The sequence below is a fragment of the Equus caballus genome, chromosome 4 (genome assembly GCF_041296265.1).
Source record: "Equus caballus isolate H_3958 breed thoroughbred chromosome 4, TB-T2T, whole genome shotgun sequence".
Lineage (NCBI taxonomy): Eukaryota > Metazoa > Chordata > Mammalia > Perissodactyla > Equidae > Equus > Equus caballus.
Window position 1 is genome coordinate 99,322,808 of NC_091687.1, and position 21,653 is coordinate 99,344,460.

The 21,653-nt window shown below is 45.1% G+C and overlaps 1 protein-coding gene across 2 annotated transcripts; it reads right to left on the bottom strand.

The window, feature by feature from the left end:
- MOXD2 (monooxygenase DBH like 2) lies at positions 1-7,933 on the bottom strand. 2 transcript variants are annotated; one of them, XM_070266034.1, is made up of 14 exons: positions 7,622-7,933; positions 6,560-6,706; positions 5,910-6,071; positions 5,580-5,663; positions 5,039-5,086; positions 4,588-4,755; positions 4,296-4,398; positions 3,955-4,121; positions 3,536-3,627; positions 3,153-3,249; positions 2,956-3,015; positions 1,770-1,900; positions 1,104-1,218; positions 6-790 (listed from the first exon to the last, which is right to left on the bottom strand). In XM_070266034.1, the coding sequence occupies exons 1-14, from the start codon at positions 7,928-7,930 to the stop codon at positions 548-550; spliced, it is 1,926 nt and encodes a 641-aa protein (XP_070122135.1). In that variant the 5' UTR covers positions 7,931-7,933; the 3' UTR covers positions 6-547. The 2 variants fall into 2 exon arrangements, with proteins under 2 accessions (XP_001487886.2, XP_070122135.1); XM_001487836.4 differs by lacking the exon at positions 5,039-5,086 and having other exon boundaries at positions 1-790; positions 7,622-7,925.
- Between the last annotated feature and the right edge of the window lie 13,720 nt (positions 7,934-21,653).

Sequence of the window (21,653 nt, forward strand, 5' to 3'; positions counted from 1 at the left end):
TGAAGCAAGTTGAGCTATTTAATTTGATGTCTCGAACTTTGTCCCTTATAAACAGAGCCCCTCCCTTTATCACAAATCACACATGTGGGCTTCCTTCCTCTGCCTCACCGGGAAGGTTGAGCAAAAATGTCAGAAGAGAAACAGAAGCACCCTCCAAGGACAGCATGGGCCAAGGATGGTTTGCAAGGCTCACCCTCTGCATTCAAGCCCCTTCCTCCCGATGTAGCATCCTTAAGTGAGCTTGAGCATCAGACTTCTCAGAGAATGATCCATTGCCTCACATCCAGCCTTGAATCCATATTTTGTCAGAAAATATATGATCCCAATAGTGCTTCTAAAGCTTTAAAGGATGACTTGCATAGCTCATCATAGAAGAGCCTTTATGGAACATGCATAATGCCCAGACCCGCAGTGTTGTGGCCTGGGTCATGGGAAGGGGTATGATGGAGGACTTTTTGGGAACCAAAGCAGAGGGGAGTTTCTGTGTCTGAAGATAAGGGAGGCCTGAGAAGAGAAGGGCCTGGGTATGTGACCTGAGGAGACAGCATCAGACTCCAACCTGCAGGGTGGCAAGGAGCCAAGACAGGGCCCCCTGCCCAAAGAATAGGGCAGCCAGGGGGAGGTGCCTTGGGGTAGCAGTCTCAGAACCTGAGAGGGCCATTGGTGCAGCCCTGAAGCCTGCAGGGATTTTGTCCTGGGGCTCCACTTTGCCTCCCGAGGACTCCAGGCAGGGCCCCCGTGGAGTAGGGATGATTTCTGAAATCCAGCCTGTTGCGTTTTCCACTATCTCCTGCAGGAGAAGGAAGACAATGGGTGAAGGCGGAAGCATCTTCACCTCCTTTCCTCTCCTCAGATGTTGCTTGGGTACCCCAGTCCTTGTAGCCTCCCAGGCTAATTGGGAGACTCCAGTCACTCCCACAACCTAGAGCAGCATCAGCCCACTGGCCCATCTTTCTGCTTCCTCAGCCACTCCTTTCCAGACTTAGTGTTCCTGCAATTGTCATTCACTCCCATCATTCTTCTCTTTTCCTGTCTTTGCCCAACACCATCCTGCACCACTGCCTCCCTAACCCTGACAGGGTGGTGTCTCCTGGGACACTCACATCAATGGTCTTTATTATCACCATCTGCTGGGCCTCCTTGCAGGCTTTCTCAGCCTTCTTAATGTTCTCTGGGGTCCACTCAACATTGTTCATGGCCATCATGCCCTCCATGGGACTGCCAGGGGTGGGAGGAACAGAGAATAGTTTAGAGTTAACTTAAAGCTTTGACAAAACATGTTCAAAAAACCCTGACTTTTGTTAGCATCATTTCCATGTCAGGACAATCTATAGGAATGTCTTACAAGTCAATGAGACAAATAGGAGGTTGGCAGAAGGAGAAATATCACCAGAACTCAGAGATGAGAATTTTAAAAAGTGAATAAGAATCATCTGACTCTTTAAAGAAGTGGTTCTTAACCTGCGGGCCATGAAGTCCAAGAAGGTTGATGGAGTGACTTCAGGGAACCTGTAAATACGCTGAAATTGTATGTGAAATGAAATGCGTCTGCACAGGTGTGCATTTTTCTTGGAAAGTAGCTTCAGGGCTTTCATCAGAATCTGAGAGAGGACACTTACCTCCAAATAAGTAAGGGTCACTACTTGAAAGCAAACAGTCTTTAACTGAATCAGGTAGTGCACAAGAAAAAGGCAGACAAAGAATTTGTACGTAAGTGATCTAACTTTTAGAGGTTACATGTGAGAGTCTTATCTTCCAGGATGACTCACTCTGATGCCTCCTCTCCCATTTCATGGGCCACGTAGATGATGTCAGGGTACCCCATGCAACTGGAGATGTTGTTTCGGGGATAGTAGAAGAGGAAGACGAGACACATCTCATTAACGGTGCTGGGACCCCCCTGGAGAAGAAGAGAGCAATAGGGATGGAGAGACAAAGATACAAAGACATGAAGATAGAGGGGAACAAGGCAGACAGAAAATAGTTTAGGTGGTTTTTCTACCAAAGATGCTACCTTTCTTTTCCCTTAACCTATAGTTAGCTCACTGGTGATTACTTACTAATCCTTACCACAGTTCTTCCTTTCTCCTCCTCTATTTCTAATTGGTGGATAATTATTGATATTAGTTGCAAAGAAATAGCACATATATCTGCCCTGTCCTCTACATTTCCACTGCCACTGCCCTGGTTTGAGAAGAAAGAAGATACTGAGTTTCCTGAAAAAGCCACTCCCTTTAGAATGTCTCTGGAATTCCCTATCTCTACATGTCTAAGGCAAGACTGACTCAAATATGTCGCATGTTCAGGTCACTGTAGTAGGACTTTATAATATTCCCTGGTGAATTCTCCAAGACTGGTATCCCCATTCTTCTCTTGTAGTATATATCACTTTCTACTTTGTATTATAATCATTCATGTGGCTATATTTTCTTCCTCAATAGAGTGCAACCCTTTTTGAATCCTACAAGTGCTGAACCATTCCTGACACACAAAATGAGTGGGGTTCCTTGTGACCATAGTAACAATAGCTAATGCTAATTGAGTATTTACTACAAGTCAGGTAATGATCTAGATATTTTACATGTGTTAATCAACTCTCACAACAATCTTATGAGATAGATAGTATTATTGATTCTTTTATGAATTAGGAAACTGAGACACAAAGGGGTTGAATAACTTGTCTAAGGTTGTTGACATTCACCCCAGGCAATGAGGCCCAGAGTCCATGCTCTTAGTCATTGCAATACATTATCTTTCCATGGTCTTAGTGGGTCACTGACAGAGAAAGTGGGAACACTTGTATCCATCTTACAATCATGGAGGTATGAGAGCATGAAAAGCCCCATGTGAGGGGTAATACCAAGGAAATGGCTCCAGCTAGAATAATCAGAGACAAGGCCAGGGATGGGGCTCTGTTCGAAGGTTATTGACTGTGGTGGAGAGATAGGTACTTACAAAAGTCAAGGAGTCGCGGTCCAGCGTCTGGTAGTGACACTCAACCAACAACTCATCTCCCTATTCAGAATGAGACACGAAAGCTGAAAGTAAGACACAGAGGGACTGGTACAGTCTGAGAAGTCTCTTGGCCAATAGCAATGACCGCTGCTCCTGCCTTTCCCCCAACCTCAGCCATGCCTCCCCCAGGCTCCCACCGGCTTAATCTCCACTAGATGAGGTAAATCTCGAGTCTCCTGTAGATTGAAGTCATAGGAGTCATCTTTACAGATTGTTCGGAATTGTGTTCCATTTCTAGAGAGAGAGAAGGGGAGGAGACAAGAATAAGAAGAGGATGAAGTAGGGAGGAGCTATAAACAAAGAAGCAGTGTGTGGGGTCATTCTGTGGGCACAGATTGCTCACAAAACAAAAAAAACTCCTCCTTCCACAGTCTTGTTCTAGTCATCTCTATGATGGGGATAGTTCTAGCTCCTCCTTACTCCCAACCAAGCATAACCTTATGGTGCAGAATAAATAACTATTCCTAAAATTTATTCCCACATGCAGAAGGGAAAGCTGCAAATCCACATCTGCCCTTACCTATATTGCACAGCCTGCAGAGCCCGGCCAGCCAAGTGGGTGTGGAGCAGGTAGCCAAACACCTGTATGTCAGGCACGGGGGCCCCGTTCATCTGTGACAGGGAGGAGATGCAACTGGTTTGTTAAGAAATCTCATCTTGCCCTGCTCCTTGATTTTCCTCCCTTAATATCTGACACCTTCTTTTTATGACTGACTCGAACCCCTTTGGTTCTTACTGGCCCTTCTCCCTGCCCCTCTCCCCTTGTCGTCAAAGCCTTGACTCATTCCCTCCCTTGCATTATCCAGGTGAGTAATTTTTCTGAGCACCAGGCTGTAATCATTCTCCAAGTCTGGGTCTCAGGCTGTGTGTGCTGGTGGATCAGACCAGATCTGTGATGGGGAACAAGGAACTTAGGGAGGATGTGCCTCCCAGCATCACCTCTTCAAACTTCTCTGTCTTACACAGCCCATAGGACATGAAAGACTCAGCACCGGGGGGTATGAAGTGGATGGGGAAGGTGAAGAAGCCCAGCTGGAGGACTCCCATGTCGTATTTGCGCAGCGTGGCAGTATAGTACATTCGAATCCCCGAGGAATCGTACACACCTGGTGCAGGAAGAAACAATCACAGGAGGCAGGAGAGCAGGTCACAATGTGGGGAGAAAGAGGCCCAGCAAAGTGAGCAAAAGGAGGCAGCATGCATCTCGCAACACCTTCCTAGCACCCAAGTAATCAGCCAGCCTTGCCACTTGTTCTTCCAAAAATGCTCAAGATGCTCACCAGGAAGGTTGTGAAAATTGCTGTAATGTATCTCCAGTCGGATCCATTGGGGGTCCAAAGGTGTCCCAAGAGAGATGCCGACATCATCTGGAAACTGGTAACTCTGTTGGATGGAGGGAGCTTTGGCAGCAAGAAGGGCTGGGACTGAGGTGCAGGGACCCAGGGCCTGCCCTTGTTTTCTTGTCCTCAGCCCAGACCTTCCCTGTCTTTCTGTCTTCCATCAGTCCATGATCCAAGTTGCCTGACAACATGCACCCCCCTAGCCATCTATTTCTCTCATCCCAGGACTCACTGTGCCCCCGACAGCCCAGCCCATGATGACCTGGGAGCAGAGGGAGAAGGCAGGGTCAGCCCCATAGCAGTCGCTGATGCCCGTGGGGAGCGTGCTGGCATTGCCACAGGCGTACACCAGGATGTGATGCACCATCGTCTCATTGTGGTGGACCAACTTGGGCTCAAACTGGGTGGGGAGAGAGGGTGGAGAACCATCAAGATCTTCTATGTCAGGTCCTATTCCTTCCATTCCTTTTCCTCAAATAAAACTACACCCATTCCCCACTCATCTCTCTTTCTCTTTCTTTTCCATTTCCTGTCTGTTTTTCTTCCCCAACCTATCATTTTCCCCCACCCTATCTGACTCCTTTGTCAGGCCCCAACCTCTTAAACCCCTTCCCTGAGAGCACAGCATACTAAATCTAGCTGGGAATATCCCAGGACTTCTGAGTTCCCCTTAATAATCTTACCAGTTCATTGTATCTGAGCAGGTAATTTTGCCTTGTTGGATTCTCTCTCTAAAGAAAAAAATGGTTCCCACACATTTGCCACTAATTATAAGATCATACTTTTGTTTATTTGATCAAAATTGAAATCACTCAAATGTGAAATCAGGTGACCAGTTTGAGTTCCCTCCACTCAGACTTCATGACCTGACAGCCCTTGGCCATGTTCCCCAGCCTGCACCCCCTCCTGGGCTAAGAGAGAACAATTCTGAGGCCAGGGTGGGGCTTATACTTTATTCTTTGCAAACACTTGTTAATGACCTTCATCAAAATCTCTGCTACATTGTGGGGCTTGAATAAAACAGTGCTAGGAGCTATAGTTCTGGGCTCAGAAGATCATGAGACTACCACCTCCGCCAAGCGTGGCCTGGTTCTCTTGTTTTCTCCCAGCTGCTTCCCTCCTGCTTCCTCTCAGCAATTTTATGAGCCCATCCCTTCAGAGTCAACTGTGCCCACTGCTCTGTTCAACTGCTTTGACAATGTCCCACTGTCTGGTTCACTGTACCTTGTAGATATGATGTTTCTTGCTAACGATGGGGAGAGGGAGGAAGGTGCAGGCATAGGTGGTGTCATCCTCTGGAATGAGGAACTGGAGAGGGACACACGGCAGCTGAGCTGGGGAAGGACTGAGACTCCCAGAAAAGCAGGTGAAGGGACAGGCCAGGGAAGGGTGTTCACTTTAGGGCAGGTTTGGCAGTTCTCATAGGACTGAGGGAAGTCAGAGTAACCTCAATTCAAGGAACCTACTGAATATTGGGTACAAGAGGAGGGTCTGGACTGAGTGAGAAGGCGGGAAGCGGGCTGGAGGTGGCTGGGTGGGGCAGAGGGATCTTACATCAGTGATCTCCAAGTCATGGATGATGGTGTCTTCAGGGACATCAAGATCATCAGGGTGGAATATTTGTAGCAGGAAGATGGACTTGACAAAAGTACGCTCCCGATCCAGCTTCAGAGTGTCATCCAGGCCGTAGGTGGCCAGCACCCTCATAGTGTCACTCTGGGGGTGTCACGGGCATTGGGTGCTGCTGCCTATGAACAGCACTTGGCACACACCCATACCCAAGGACCAACATAAACTACCTGCTCACGTCTACGCAGTGGAATGGAAAGAGCTTCAGATTGGAGGTCAGAACTAGTCGAGTTGTAGTTCTGCCTCGGAGGCTAACTTGCTGGAAATGTTCAGCAAGCCACATTCCCTCACATTTCCTCTCTATGCCTGTGTCCACAAGGGGTAAATGACACTCAACAAAGGTTCAGTGAAATCTGGCAAGGTTGTCCCATCAGTGGGAATTACCCTGTAGAGGACTTGTGGATTTCAAGAGGGGCACGATTAGGGCAGTACTATGATGGCTCAGAGAGGGAAAAGCCTTCGGAACTGTGGCTGGTTGCCTGAGAAGCAGTGACATTCCAGATTGGGAGTGACTACACCTCTCCAGAAGGAGAAGCTGCTTGTGTTTTAATGCCCTTCTTCCTTCCCTATTTTACCGTAATGTCTTGGTCATGAGGGTCGCAAGAGCGGAAAGGCCTGGAGAAGCGCATGGTGGTATAGACAGCATCTTCCGTTAGCCCCTGTAGCTCAGCATCCTGGCTCCCATCTTCCGCCAGGGTGTCTTCATCTACCAGGTGCTGATCCTGGGGTCCAGGAAAGGTCAAGAAGTTATAACCATGAGCCCCAAGTGGTCACAACTTTGAAGCAGTTGAGGTCCCTTTAGCTCCCCCAAGGTACAAAATTAGCAGAATCCAGGTGTTTATGATGTAGTTTGCTCCTAGGACAGACCATTGCATCAAGGGTGAATTCATGGGGAAAAGGGATGGACAGTGTCTGATGGAGTTTCACCTCCTGACCTTGCTTGACTTCTCTCATTTCAAATCTAATCTCCATAAATCCTAATATCCCTGTATCCCTAACCTGTGAATGTTCACTTATTCTCTGAACTGTCTATGCTATTCATTCTCTCATGTGGCTCTTCACATCGACCCTTCTCTATATAAATGCAGTTCAGAATGGGTGAGATTTGGAGACAAGTGAGCTGCTTCTTCATCTGTAAAATGGGGTAATCATCTACTTCATAAAGATGCTGTGAAGTTTAATATGGAAAGAATTTGGAACAATGCCTGGTTAATCAAAAGTGTATGACAATCTCAAGCTATTATTATTGTAATTGCTGCTGTTGTTGTTAGACTATTTTGTGTTGTGGTCCATCTGGTTGAATTTAAAGGAAATTGAGGATGAGGACTGTGTCCCAAAAAGCTTTGACTGTCCCCTAGTGACTTGCATCTAGTGAGCTATTAGCAAGTATGTGGTGCAGGACTCGTTCTCTCAGTCCAACAGCTCCATTCTCTTAGCACCTTAGGGACATGCAGTCTGGAAGACATAGATTGCAACTCTCCAGTGGATCATTTCTATAGGAAGAGATCAGCAGTCAGATGATATTCTGTACCTGTGCCTTGATATGTTTGGAAAATGTGGATCCTTCCTGAACTCAGAGCCATTCTCAACCAAGCAAGAGACCCTCATGCTCAGAAGGGAGTCACCCTCAGACTTACCGAAAAATAGATGTTGCCATCAGGCAAGACTCCTCCAACAACCAGATCACTTCCCACGTTGGTATAGCGATTTGTGACACCCAAGCCTACCCAGCCAGCTGTCCGGACCTGGAGCTCAAAAGTGATGATCTCAGCCTCAAGGTCAAAGTCCCAGCGCAGGAAAATGACATTGGAAGGATCCAGAAACCTGGAATAACGCAGGCGAGATGTGGGGCCAGGGCCATTGCCTTGGGAGGGGGCTGCCAGGGCCATAAGTAGGAGAAGCCTGAAGAGAAGGGCACAGGCCATGGCTCCTGGAGTCTGGAGCATCTTTCCTGCAGATGAATACTCAAGAGCTTGGACTTATATGTGCCTCTATCTGTGCCAGGCACTGTGCCATGGGGGAGGGACAGACTGGGGCTCTTCTGATCTGATTATCCTCTGGGTTCAGAGTGGTGCCACTTACATAACTCTGGAGGTGTGAGGTGTCCAGAGTCAGTACAGAGCAGATTGCTCTTGCCCTGGAGCAGGAACTTGGCATGAAATTTTCATGAGTAAACCATTCAGACTCTTCCACCTCAATTCTCAGTGTCCTGCCAATGTGCACCCTGCAAAATCAAGGAGGTTGAGTTTCTACTGCCTCTTCTTCCCTCCATTTCTCTCTCTCTCTCTCTTTTTCTTCCCCTACCCTGTCTCCCTTTCTGCTCCTCAATCCCTGTATCCTTGGATGTTCTTACTGGGCACTCTGCCCTCTGGCACCTGTCTCCCACCTCAGATTTTATGGATATTTTCTATTTTGTCTACATATAGAACTGAGGCACTAGCAGAGGGTGGGTGAGACTGTATGTGAACCTACCTTTCAAGTGTAGAAGGAGGGAGAAAAGTTGTTGGGAGGGGGTGAGGGGAAGGCTATGATTGCTATCTCCTGGAGGAGTCTCTGCTGCTAATCCCTGGGAGGACATGTAGAGGGGAAGGAGCCATAATCACCTTTCCAGATGGGCATATCTGGGGTGGCTTTGAGCTTCTGCACGTTCCTGGGGAGGAGCAAGGAGGCGGAGGAGGCGGGGGCGGGGAGAAGAAGGAGAAAATGGGGAATAAACACGAATTTACCTTTGGGATGTTTTGTGCTTTACCCTTCTTCCCACGAATGGCCTTTCAGAGAAGTCATGTTTAGTGACTCTCCACTGGAGGCTCGGTCCAACTTCCCCCCTGGCAAGCACTTTGGTACTATGCAAATGATCAAAGCACAGACGAATGTTAGAATATTGGAACACCAGAGTAAAAGTAGTAAAAAGGAACTTTAGATCCACTTAAATTTTAGACGAGGAAACAGAAACACCCAGGGGTAACATGAGTGGTGCCTGATCCCCCATCCACTCAGTGGCAGAGCTAACACAAGCACACAGGGGCCCAGTCCCAGGCCAGTGCTCTGTCTGTGTTTCCTTAGGTCACCAACATGACAAGGCCCCCAGCCCCTGCTGTGCATTTCCATCATGGCTTGTCCTGGTGGAGGGAGTTGGTGACATTTGCTGACTGCTTCTTAGGGAGAGGACCAAAGTCTCACCTTAACTCTGGAGTTCTTTCCGCCCAGGGTCTGACACAGCTGATTCAGAGCTGGAAATCATCTCATTTAAGCCAGTGTCCTTCCTCCATTAGACAATGGAGAGCCTCTGAAAAATTAACAAGGACATGTGCCTGAGGGCCTCCCCCAGCACGGAAACTGGACCACACATATACACACAGGAATTCAGCTCAAATGGGGGTGGAAAGAAGCTGGAGCATCTGTTTACACCTCCATTCAGGACATGCATATTCTTATTACCTACTGAGTTCATCAAAGCTAGTAAGGATCCAGCTGAGGTTGTTTGCAGCTGTTGTGAGCACCTGAGTAGTAACTGGGGTGCAGTGGGGGAGGAAATACCTTTCCCAAGGGGGTGACCATAATGTCCAGAGAAGGTAGGGAGCTAGGCAGCCATCTGGAAGGAAGAGGCTTACCTCGGCCCAGGGCGGGAGCTGGGCCAACACCAGAGGAGGAGGAGTCTGGGAGGTACTGACCTTGAGGAGCAGGAATCCAGGGAGGAGATAACAGGAGTGTCAGAGACACTCTGATCCCAATCACATTTGGGATTAAGGGTAAGGGAGGCGTTGCAGGGAGACAGGACAGCCAGCCCTGTAAACTGAGATGGGCCCAGGACCAATAGGTTGCCAAGCAATGGCCTTAGGGAGAGGCAGGGGCACGAGAAAGAGCTGGGAGCCAGCACTGCAACTCAAGGACTCTCTGCCCCAGGGCCCAGCCTGACTTCCCCTGGGGCTCTTCTCTCCCTTTTCTCCTTTTTCCCCCAGTGAGAGGTTTTTCCCCTCTCCCAGCCCCTTTTCCTTTCACTGTCTAATCTGCAGAGTGACTCTCTCCTCAGTACAACTCAGGATTAAATGCACATGGCTTCTAGGATGAAGACACGTCTATCTTGGCATGTAGGTTTTTCTAGTATGGAAGATGTGTGATCTGGGCAATGCTTCTCAGAGCTTTGTCTCTCTCCCTCTCTAGAGTGACGAGGTTGAGCAGGTTAAGGGGGCAAAATGCTAAGGTGGGGCCAGCCCCATGGCCTAGCAGTTCAGTGTGCTCTGCTTTGGTGGCCTGGGTTTGGTTCCTGGGTGTGAACCTATACCATTCATTGGCAGCCATGCTTTGGTGGTGACCCACATACAAAAAAGAGGAAGATTGGCACAGATGTTAGCTCAGGGTGAATCTTCTGCAGCAAAAAAAAAAGTCAAGGTGAATCAGCACATGCTGCTTAGAATGTGGTGCAATTGACATTTTGTGCACAATTTGATTGTGTAAATTTGAAGTGTGATGCAGAAAATAGTAATGAATTCACTTTACTCACAAATTTTACATAACAAAAATCTGTATTTTTTTAAAATCAAGTCACATGATTTCAAAATTAGCAAGCCAAGTGAGTAATAAACTGTATTATGCTGTCACCAAATGGCATCAAAAACTGTTATCCTTTGCCAGAATCATGTGAACCATATTGTTATAAGTATTAAAAAGTCAGCAGATTATAAAACAAAGTGAATTTGGGAGGTGCGAACCCCCAGATGCCAGGCCACTGCTGTGCCCTGCTATGTGGACTCTTGAGGGAGATGCATCTGCAGTCTTGCCCTGCTCTAATCCTCTTCTCATTATCGAGTGTCTGTGATGGGCAGACACCACACTTGCAACACTGGAATGCAGTGCACTCCCAGGTCTTGAAATAGTAAAGTTTGATTGCTAAACTCCTCTGTGTCTCCATATTTTGTCTGTAAAATACCAAGGTTGCAGATATGGGGCCTTTTAAATCTAATTTCCCAGATCATTGGCTTCTAAGCTTTCCTAAAAATGAGGCCTCAATGTTAAAACCTTATGAGAACTTGTGATTTTAATCTCAGTTGATTGCTAAGTGATAGGTGATTAAAGAAAGATAAAGGCTACTATTAATTCCCTCATATTTTAATTGAATTTGAAATCCACCATTGCAAGAATAGAAGTCAACTCTTATTACGTACTTAGTCTGTGCCTAGTTCTAGTCTAAGAAATTTTCATGTAGTAATCCATGTACTCCCATGAAATAGCCTGCATTATTATCTCCATCTTATAGATGAAGAAACTGAGGCCCAACTTCACAGTTAGGTAGTGGCGGCACTACGAGTTGTCAGGAAAATATAATTGAAAACAAAATCTCCTCCCAACTCAAAAAATCTCTCCACAAAGGTAGAAGAGAAAGAAAACAGTTTTATTATTGAATAAGCATTAAATCAGAATGTGATAACATCACAAGCATTTGGTTAAGAGACGGCAAAGACAGAGGAAATCTCTTCTATATAAGCCAGCGGATAAAACCCATTACATAAGCAGTCGCTGGTCCTCAAATGAGAGGACTTGACAGGGCCTTCTGTTAATCCACATTTCATTGTAAAGTCACTTGGTAATTGGGGTTTCCATCTGTGTTTGCTAATTGGCTTTATCCAAAGAAAAAGTAAACTTGTCACATCTTTATGACAGGGAATCATTTTACAACTTGGGGCGAAGCATCAGCTCTAAATTAAGTTAAACATCTTCTTTGATATTTATACACTAAAGAGATGGTCACAGTTCCTTGAGAAAGACATTCCTGGGTCTTAATGCTTCCAAGAGGTTATTTGACTTTTAAAAAGTTTTATATACATTTCAAAGAGGCAGAGAAAGAACTGTAAGTTTTCTAAAGCAAATGCTCTAAGAAAACGGAGGGGAGGGAAGTCTCTTCCATTATTTTCAACAGGGAGAATTAAGCCTCTTATGTTTAATTTGGATTTGCCCTTACAGAGGAAAACACAGGTAAGTGGAGATGAGTGTCCATTGTCTACTGCCCAGTGTAGCCTTGCAGCTGCCACTATGCATTCATGAAGATGTCATTATTCAACCTATGAGGATCAGTTGATTGCATTGAGAAGTTTCCATCCCTTGCTAAGATTTGAGGCACAGGTTCAGGAGCACTGTTCTAGGACTCTCTGGGACACAGTAGAGAGGGTGCAGGGCCAAGTACCTTCACTCAGGCACTCAGTGAACATGGGGAGTGTGATGTGTGCACGTGTGTGTGTGTGAGTGTTGGTACCCAGGAAACAGGAAAGTACTCTGCAGTTTGAGGTTTGAGCATCAGTGAGAAGATGAGACAAGATATTGAGTTTCCTGGAAAAGCCACTCCTCTTTGGGTTTCAGACCCAGAGAGTGTCAGCCAGTAACTGCCTCCTTACAGGCCAGGATCCTGCTCTCCTGCCTGGCTGGCCCTTTCCCTCAGTCCCCTGTTCCACTCACCTGCTGGAGAGGGCCTGCAGGGCTAGGGAATGGTACTGTTTCCTGTTCTGTGGGGCTGGGTGCTCATGGCTGCTGTGAGTACAGGTCAGATGCCAGGCAGAGAAAGCCACTCAGTGGGTTGAGGGAGGGAAAGAGGGATGGTCCCAGTGGCACCAGTAGGCACAGAAAGCTTTGCTCCTTGATCTCAGCTTTTGCCAAGATCTTTCCAGGCATAGCCCCTGACCCTGAGAAAGTATCTTTTCTATCCCCAGCAGTCTCCTTCTGCCTTACTCATGGGAACCCCTCTTCAGGATTTGGCTGCAGCTAGTTATTTCTGGGGGTGACCACTATCCCCAGTACCTTTAGCCTGGCCTGCCTGTGTATTTCAGATGCCACTGCAAGCTTCGTGGAACAAAAGCCCAGGTGGGTCCTGGTAGCTCATGGACGGGCTGAAACCCTGCGCTGCATCCTGAGGAATTCCCAGTACCCCTGGATGAGCTGGTACCAACAAGATCTCCAGGGGCAACTAGAGGTGCTGGCCACTCTGCGGTCTTCTGGGGATGAGGAGGTCGTATCTCGTCCTGGAGCAGATTACCGGATCAAACGGGTGAATGACACCGAGCTGAAGCTACACGTGGCTAATGTGACCCAAGCTAGAACTCTGTACTGCACCTGCAGCAAAGACACAGTGAGAAACCCTCCTTGGACAACTGAATAAAAACTATCCCTGGTTCCCAACCACAGAGCCAACCTCTTCCTCTGCTCTGACAGCACCCCCAAGCCTGCTCCCTTCCTACCCCAGAGCCTTTCTTCCTGTGTTTTTAAGACAAGTAGACTTTCTCTGCTGCTTTCCCCTTGCCTTTCAGTGAACACTGTGCCTGAATAGCACAGTGACTAAACCACCGGCTCTCGAGGGCTCAGGCGCCTCTTGTGAGCTTTGGGGAATACTTAATCTCTCTGAAACTCGGCTTGTGTGTCTATAAAGTACAGAAAGTAACTCTACCCAGCTCCGAGGGTTGCTGTGAGGATTAAACAACATAGTTCAGGTGAAGCTCCTAGGATACTACAGAGATACATAGCAAACACTTGACAAAAATAGCAAGCAATAGGGTATTGGAATATATGAGGAAGACATTTGGTGTAAACCTAATTCGGCCCTACTTTGTTTTTCCAAAAGGGACTTACATGGCCATTGAGCATGCATTGTACACCTGCTTTAAGCATTTGCTATGTCCCAAAGACAAGAACAAATGCCCTTAAGACAAAGATGCAACTTCCCTCACATTGGCATTTTCTTAAGGATAAGCGTCTCTCCCTAGGCTAGGAACTGATTGCTGTGCTCACCCTGTGACCACCCAGCTTGAGACAACAGACCCGCTTGTCCACTGAGACAGGAGACCCACTACCTGCTGTGTCCGTCAATTGCTGTACCGCCAGAGCAGTCTCATGACTGTGGTAAAAGGGACATTTCAAACATATGTGAAACATGCTCTTTGAGGATATATAACCACTCTGTACACCCTACTTCTTTGGTGCCCTTCCTTTCTTGGGGAAGGAAGGCCCCAGGCCATATGGTTCTCATATTTGGCTCAGAATAAACTCACCCCAAATTTTCATTTATACTGGCTATGGATTACCTAATACAAACTTAGTATTAGGTATTTTCTATACAGTGTGCATATATAAAAATTATATTACATTTTAATATCAGTCTCAATGCCCAGAGAGGTGCTGGGAGGAAACCTGGAGACATGCTGGGAGCTCAGAAAAGCAATAGAACGAATATCTCATTGTGTGGCCCCCACTCACACTCCTGAAATAAACCCTCACTTTTCCAATTAGGTGCCCATTCTTAGTACTCATCACCACCTAAACTTCTCACACCCCAATCTTAAGTTGATCCTTTTAAAAGTAAGAAACTTAGAGAGGGCCTGACCTAAAAAGGACCAGGGTCTGGAATCCATAGCAGAGGGCTTACCGCATATTGACCTAAAAAGCCATGGCTCAGAAGTGGGTCTGCAACCTGAGTTAGGCCATACGTGGAGTGAGGGCAGAACAAGGAGGCTCAGACCCCAAGCAAATGGCTGGGAACCAGCTGGAAGGTGCATTATGGGAGAGAGGCCCAGATCCTGAGACTCCTGCAGATATGGGAGAAAGGCAAGGCTACTGTAGCTGAGCCGCTCTGCTCTGCTTCTAGCTCAGAGCTTCTCTATCCCACAGGGTGTAGATCAAATGAACTGGTCCCTGTGGTGCAAGGTGGGAGTGAGTACATGAGAACGTACCTCAGTCTCCAATGGTGCTGTGGGTGGTTGTGGCACAGAGCGGCTTGCAAGTGCTCTTTCCTCAGCGCCTGTGGAGAGTGAGGAGCTTTTTTTTCCATCAGGTGGCACCATCTGCCCGCAGTTCTCCAAGATCTGCACAGATTGGTGGGGGAGGGGCCTGACATCAGTCACAGTTGTTGGTCTTCTCTCAGCCCCCTCTCAGGTGTTGTGGTGAACCCCTGCCTAACTGTAGAGGACTAGAACAGTGGTGGGGAGGAGGTCTAGTCTGGCCCAGAGCCCTGGGGACATTTGGTTACTTGTGTTCTCTCATTCTTCCAGAAAGGATACCCCTGTTTGAGAACACCATCACTGGGAGGTCCTTGATCAGAGGTTACCAAGAGGTTGTTAAATACATAGAGAGGAGATGGCAGGGCAGAGAGGCCCCGGTCCACCTGAGAAAAGCTGAGGCCCTCTGCTGGCAGCCCTTGAAAAAGCCACAGCCAAGCATCTGGCTGGAGGGATGGAAGGCATCATTGTTCTGATGGGTTCCCTTCCACCTGAGCCCCTGAGAGCTCCCTGGAGACCTCCCTGAGGCAATTCTGCTCACTTGGACCATGAACTATGCCTTAAAACCATTGCCTAGGTGGTTGATTCCATGGTCATTAAACTAGCCTTCCCAGACTGGCAAATACTAGGAGTTCAAACAATGCTTTTTGATTGAATGGATTATGTTATTCCTTCGTTATTCAGACAGGAAATATCGATCTCTGTTATGTGAGTCTCCTGTCTTCAGGCTAAGGGTGACTTTTCCATGTCTTTACAAAGTATATCTCACTTCATTTTTTCATTCAATACTTTCAAATGCGCTATTAGGCAAGCAGCACTGTCCTTTGTTTGCTTATTTGTTTAAATAGGGAAATGGATGCTCAAGAGCTTGGATGGCTTCCTGTTGTCACAAAGCTAATAGTAATGGTAGAGCCAGGTCTCAAACACAGGAATTATGACTCTAAATCTAGGACTCTCAACACCTCATTATGCTGTCTCTTTGCATAATGAATACATTACTACTGGTTGAGGGAGGTGTTACCTGGCAGGTATCTTTGCCCCCTTCCAAAAAGCCAACGCATATTACCTTGCTGGTGATGCTATCAGGAGAGGCCGTTTGGCAGACGTGTTCAGAGAGCACAGAGAAGTCTACACGTTACATGGCAGCAGGTCATGTGAGTGTCGTACAAAGAAGAGGGAGGAAGGGACCTGCAGGTTTGTCCTAGGATTCAACAGGACCTGATGGAAATAGAAAGAATAATGCTAATTAAATCTAACCATTTGGAGGGAAAGGCAATATATTTTCTGATTGTGTAAATCAGATTCTGCTTCATGGTTGTCTCCATAGTTTGGAGTAGTTTTAAGATTGTGAAATTCTAGGACTGGCAAGTGAATATCATCAGCTAAGACAGCTTCTGTTTGTTCTCCTTTGTCTCAGTCATCCTCTCAATTAGTCAATAAATGTGTAGAATACCTACTCGATTTGCAGTATTTTACTAGACATGGTGTGACTTTCATGAGGCATATTTACTTTTCACTTCCTCTAAATTTTATCTTTCTTCTTTCCTTCCTTATTCTTTCATTTAAGAAAGAAGTTCCTCAGAGAGCAGAAAGCATGAGCTCAAAATTTCACTGGTGGTTCTGAGAGGCAGAGAAAGGGAGACAACTCATCTTTGTTACACTTGAGATTCCTGAACCATGAGTAGAAACACAGCCTGTGTTAACAATCCATATGTAGTCCTTTCAAGGCCCCTGAACCAGAGGGCAAGAGTGGGTCTAATATGAAAGGAAAGGCTCAGATACAGGTGGGCTTAGGGAGAGGGGGGTTGATAATGGGTTAATAATTATTAGGGTTTCAGGATCCATGCAAGTCCTTTGAACTTAGGCACACATCCATAGCATCCTGGTGGGGGCTTGTTAAAGGCAAACTGGGATAAACTGGATATATTGGATTTGGGAGACAGTGAATCCTGACATGGATTAACAGTTAACTAAGCTGAAGAGAAAGTATAGAATACTGGAAAACTTTGCAAAATAACTTAATGTAATTTGTTAGGATTATGAGTGAATTTAAACTTATTTTTCTACTTTTTGTGGGCTTTCTTCATTATAGACAATGAAGGTTTTTGATTTCTGAAATCAGGGAAATACTTCAAAATCAAAGCAACCCTATCTAGCATTTGCCTATCTAAATGATGTTAAAATGTATTTGTCTTGCAGTTATATTTTAAAGACTTGTACTCAAATAAATACAGTAACGTTGCAAAACTTCCTCTCTCTATTTTACACCTGAAGACCTCTTCCATACAGGCAGGGTAAGGCATAGGGACCTGACACCTGAGGAAGGGAAACATACTCAGGTGAATTCTGTCAGAATCTTCTTTGGCTCTCTGGTTTCTGATTTATTTATTTATTTTTGTGTATGTACATGAAAATAGTTTCCATTCTAATTGAAGAAAGATAAACACAGATGTAAATAAATTGTGGCACCCATTAATCCCTTGCAAAGACTTAAGTGGAATTATCATTTATTGAGTGTTTAATACATGCTAAGTGTTATGCTGCATACCTTACATAAGTTATTTATTCCCAACAATCCAGAAAAGTATTATTGGTCTCATTTTAGAGATAAATAAACTAAGATGAGAGGGGTTAAATTACTTAATTACTTGCCCAAGGACACAAAGCTAGTAGCTGTTGAAGTTCAGATGAAATACCAGGTTGGATCCCAAATCCAATCTCTTTCAACTACACTAAGTCTGAGATCATCCTTTTGGGGATCTAGAAATTAGATAAGCTCACAGTGGAGGGGCAGATGGTAGGAGTCAAAGAGGGGGGATGGCAATAACAGGTGGGAGTCAGGTAAGCTGACAGAATCCAGACACCAAAGAATATTGAGGTGAGGGTAGAAGGGCAGTCAGGCAGGCTGTTCAGGCCAGGTGGCCAGCAGAGGCGCAGCAGGCCAGGGAAACGAGCTATATGGCAGCCAATGAGGAGTGGAAAGTTCTGACAGCCAGAAACTGGACTTATATGGGTTTCCAGCAACATCTGAGAAGAGTAAGTTGGAGTCCTAGGCTTGTAAGAGCTGAGGAATCAGACAAGGTTGTCAAGACGAAGACTGCTTTAATGGAATTGGGATAAAAAAGAGGACTTCCTTGTAGGAGTGGAACACAACAGAGCAGAACAGTTATTAGAATTGGGCTATTAGGGTAGAAAAATGTAAAAGCCAGTTTGGCTTGGTGATGAGTCACTAGAGTAAGGAGTGCCTTTAAACTCCTCTCAACTAAAGGTAGCACTGGACCATGTCTTGGGCTGCTATTGTAGATGGGCCCCTAGAGATTATAGATGTCCCAACTAAATGGATCAAGGTAGGGGTCAGAGGCTATAGAAAGCCAGGCAAAAGCAAGTTTGGATACACATTTTATTGTTGAAGTAAATCCTATACGTGATTTACCAACACTTAATAATCTCTTAAAAATAAAACAAAACAAAATCATAGACTGGCAGAGAGAGACAAGGAAAAGACATTTGTCTCTATGCACATTGGTTTGGTTTTGGTCAGAGTAGCTGCCAGAAACCCCAAAGTAAGATAATCAAGGTGCCTAGTACTGTGTGAGTTTTGAAAGGGTCGGGGGACAATGGCCTTGGGATTCCCTACCAATGTCAAACCCTGGACCAGTTTCTCTAATCCCCATCTTTAGATTCCAGTGTGCAAGTTGATTCTCTTCCAATTGTTACAGGCAATGACTTCAATCCAGGGCTTTTCTTCACCCTGATTTTCAACTGAACAGAGCTCATTTTGTGGTGTCTCAAATCTGTTTGTCCTTGAAGTGAATACACAAGAGTTGTAAATTCTAAGAAGCCCTGAAAGTCTCACGAGTGCAGTAGCTGGTGTTCATTTCTGTGCCCAAGAATACACTCTAGCCTCATTTTCACCTTGCTTCTGTAAGATCCTGTCCTATCCATTCACTTTTAGCTTTTGGGATTATGGCTATTCAGCCTTGAGAATGGTGGTTATAGGGGGTATCCCACTACTCAATGGAACAATATGTTCTCCAAATCTTATCATAGGATTTGAGGAGGCTAATGAATGACATCCCTGTTTTCTCCACGTGAATTCTGAACAAATCAAGAGACGTAAAGTAGTAAGGCAGATAGAGAGGGAAATTTCTGGCAATATTTCTTATAAAACTGATAAGGAATGTGGCTTACCTACGTGGCAACAATGGGATTTCCAATGCTGCAACTTAAAATTAGAAAGACTTATTCACACCATTCAGGATACTGAGTGGTGGATTCTGTCATATTTTCTACTAAAAACATAAAATGCAAATGAACAAAAAGGCCTTGAAGAAGAACTTTACAGGTGTCACATTTTCTCCTCCTCAGTGGAGTTTATCTCTTGCTAAAGGGCCTCTTAGATTTTGGTGTAACTTGTTTAAGGAAAACAGACAAATATCAAGTTATTAATTTCATCTCCTTCTCTTACTCTTAAAATAGAAACAAACAAACAATATTACATGGTGATGTTTTTGGGCCCTGAAGAGAATTCTCTCAAGGGTTCTCCATAAAATTGGGATGCCCAGGAATAAAATTGACAGGAAGTTCAAGTTCTTATTTGATTTATATAACCAGAAAACAAGCAAAAAATACCTGACATATTTGGTAATAGTGGACTTATGTTCCTCAATATGCTAAAGTATTACAGCCTCCTCTGTGGGTCACAAACCTCGATAGTTACATTAACTCAATCAATGCTCCTTGAATGAAGGGGAACCTGAGGATCCTAGAGAATGGAACCTGTTCGAACATTAAGAGTCTTCTTTCTAGCCTATGCAAAAGTGACCTGAGTCTATTTACTTGGCCACTTGTGCTCTAGGGACAAGAACATAGCTAAATTTTCTGAGATCCTGGATCTGCATTAGTGCTAATTTATGGTGATGTTGGTGGTGGTGGGGAAAACTTATTGTCAGTACTATCCTCTGATCAAGATGGGGCTTATGAAGATTGAGGGATAAATGGATTTTATCTAATCTAATTTCATCTAAATCTAAGTCTTCCCTAGAGTAATTCAATGGGGCTCTGAAACCATCTAGAATTTATTTCTCTGTTTTCTACGTGCACTATGGATGGTGGGGAGCAGGGGGAGAGTGCTCTCTTTTCTACAATTGGTAAAATCTCTACAACTATTACAATTTCTCCTTGGCCTGTGAAGTGAGGGTTTTTGTTGTAGAAAGGGCTAAGAGAAAGTTGATGGAACTTCCCTTTAGTAAATGGAAAACATTAGCACATTGCAGAAGTCAGTACTATCAATACAGACTTGAAATATGCTGAGTCATAATTTCTGTCATAATCCCATTCAGTTCTTCCACTTGGCCAAGTCAAAGAGTGGTGGGGTATGATAGTGTTTGATTACTGTGTAATCAGGTGGTAACACTAATTACGATTGCTGTTCCATATGTAGCCTCCTTGCAAGAGCAAAAAAATCCAATCCTTCACACACAGTATGCAACTTTCATCTAGAAAGTGCATTTTTATGCATCGTCTTTGAGAAGTTCAGAATTAATTAGCTTTCATTTGTCAGGGACAGCAGTATATTTTTACCTCCACGCTCAGGCAATCATCATTGTTCTGGCTTGGTACCTGAATATAGTCTTTAAGAAACTTGACAGTCTCAAAAGGTACCTTACTGGTCTGCTATATTGATGACATCATGTAGATAGGACTAGAAAACAGGTAATAGCAAATTTCCTGCATGTCCTGGGAAGACAGGAATGTGGTAATGTATAGGCAATATAACCAGTAAAAATACAGTCGGCTGCTTCTGCAGTGAAACTTGTGGGTGTATATCAGGTTCCTCCACCGAAATGAATACATTATTGTACCTTGTGCTCCCTACTATTAAGAATAATGTCTGAATGCCACTAAATTTTATAAGCAACATAGATCTCATTAGGATATCATACTCTGAGCCACTTAATGAGTGATCTAGAAAGTTGCTAGTTTAGAGTGAGACTAAATCCGAAAAGTCTGTCTGGGCAGCACAGGTTGAAGTGTAATGATTGGCTCTGTTTCCTGGGTTTCAACGTTGTAGATCCAATGGTGCTAAAAGTATCTTTAATGTACTAAATGAAGCTTATGGCAAAGCCTAACATGAAAATCAAAGCAGAGATCCCTAAACATGGTAGCAAAGTCATGCTTCTTTATCCTCTTTGGGAAATAGCTTCTGGTTTGCTACTAGGATGTGGTGGGGCCTAAATGCCTGACTCCAGATCACCAGTTGACCATGAAAGTTACTCTAGGTGGAGCTGTCTGGCTCTCTTTGTCATTAATCTGGATATGCTCCACAGCATTCCATCTTCAACTAGAAGTATAAACGGAATAGAGGTAAATTAGGCCCTGAAGGTCCAAATAAGTTGCGTAAGCAATTGCTGTGGGCAATATTTCCTCAGCCAACACTTATGGCCTCAAACAGACTTCTCCATGAGCAGTTCACTGAGGGTGAAAAGGCTTTACTTCAATTATGCATGGCTCTGTTTGATTTGTTGTGTATTACTATGATATTAAATCCTTTCAGGAGGATGCCCTGCAGGGAAGAGGAGAATGGGGGTCTTCTCAGGACACAGACTTTCAATCCACATATCCAGTTGTTCTCTTTCTTGAGGTCAAGATCTCTATGAATTTCTTGGGAGGGGGGGCTAGTGGGTCTTCCCTGATACGCACTCAGAAGGAGCAAAATGAAGGGAAGGGGATAAGAGGTTTGAGGAAGAATTATGTAGCAGGATTTTTCAGGGCCAGCTTGAAGGAGGAGAATATTCTATCCCATGAGAATTCTCACCCAAAGGCTCTCACTTCAGAAGACTTTAATAATCAAGTAGATAAGCTAGTCTGTTCTGAAGTCCTTTTTCAGTCTTCTGAGTGTTTTTTTCATGGCTTC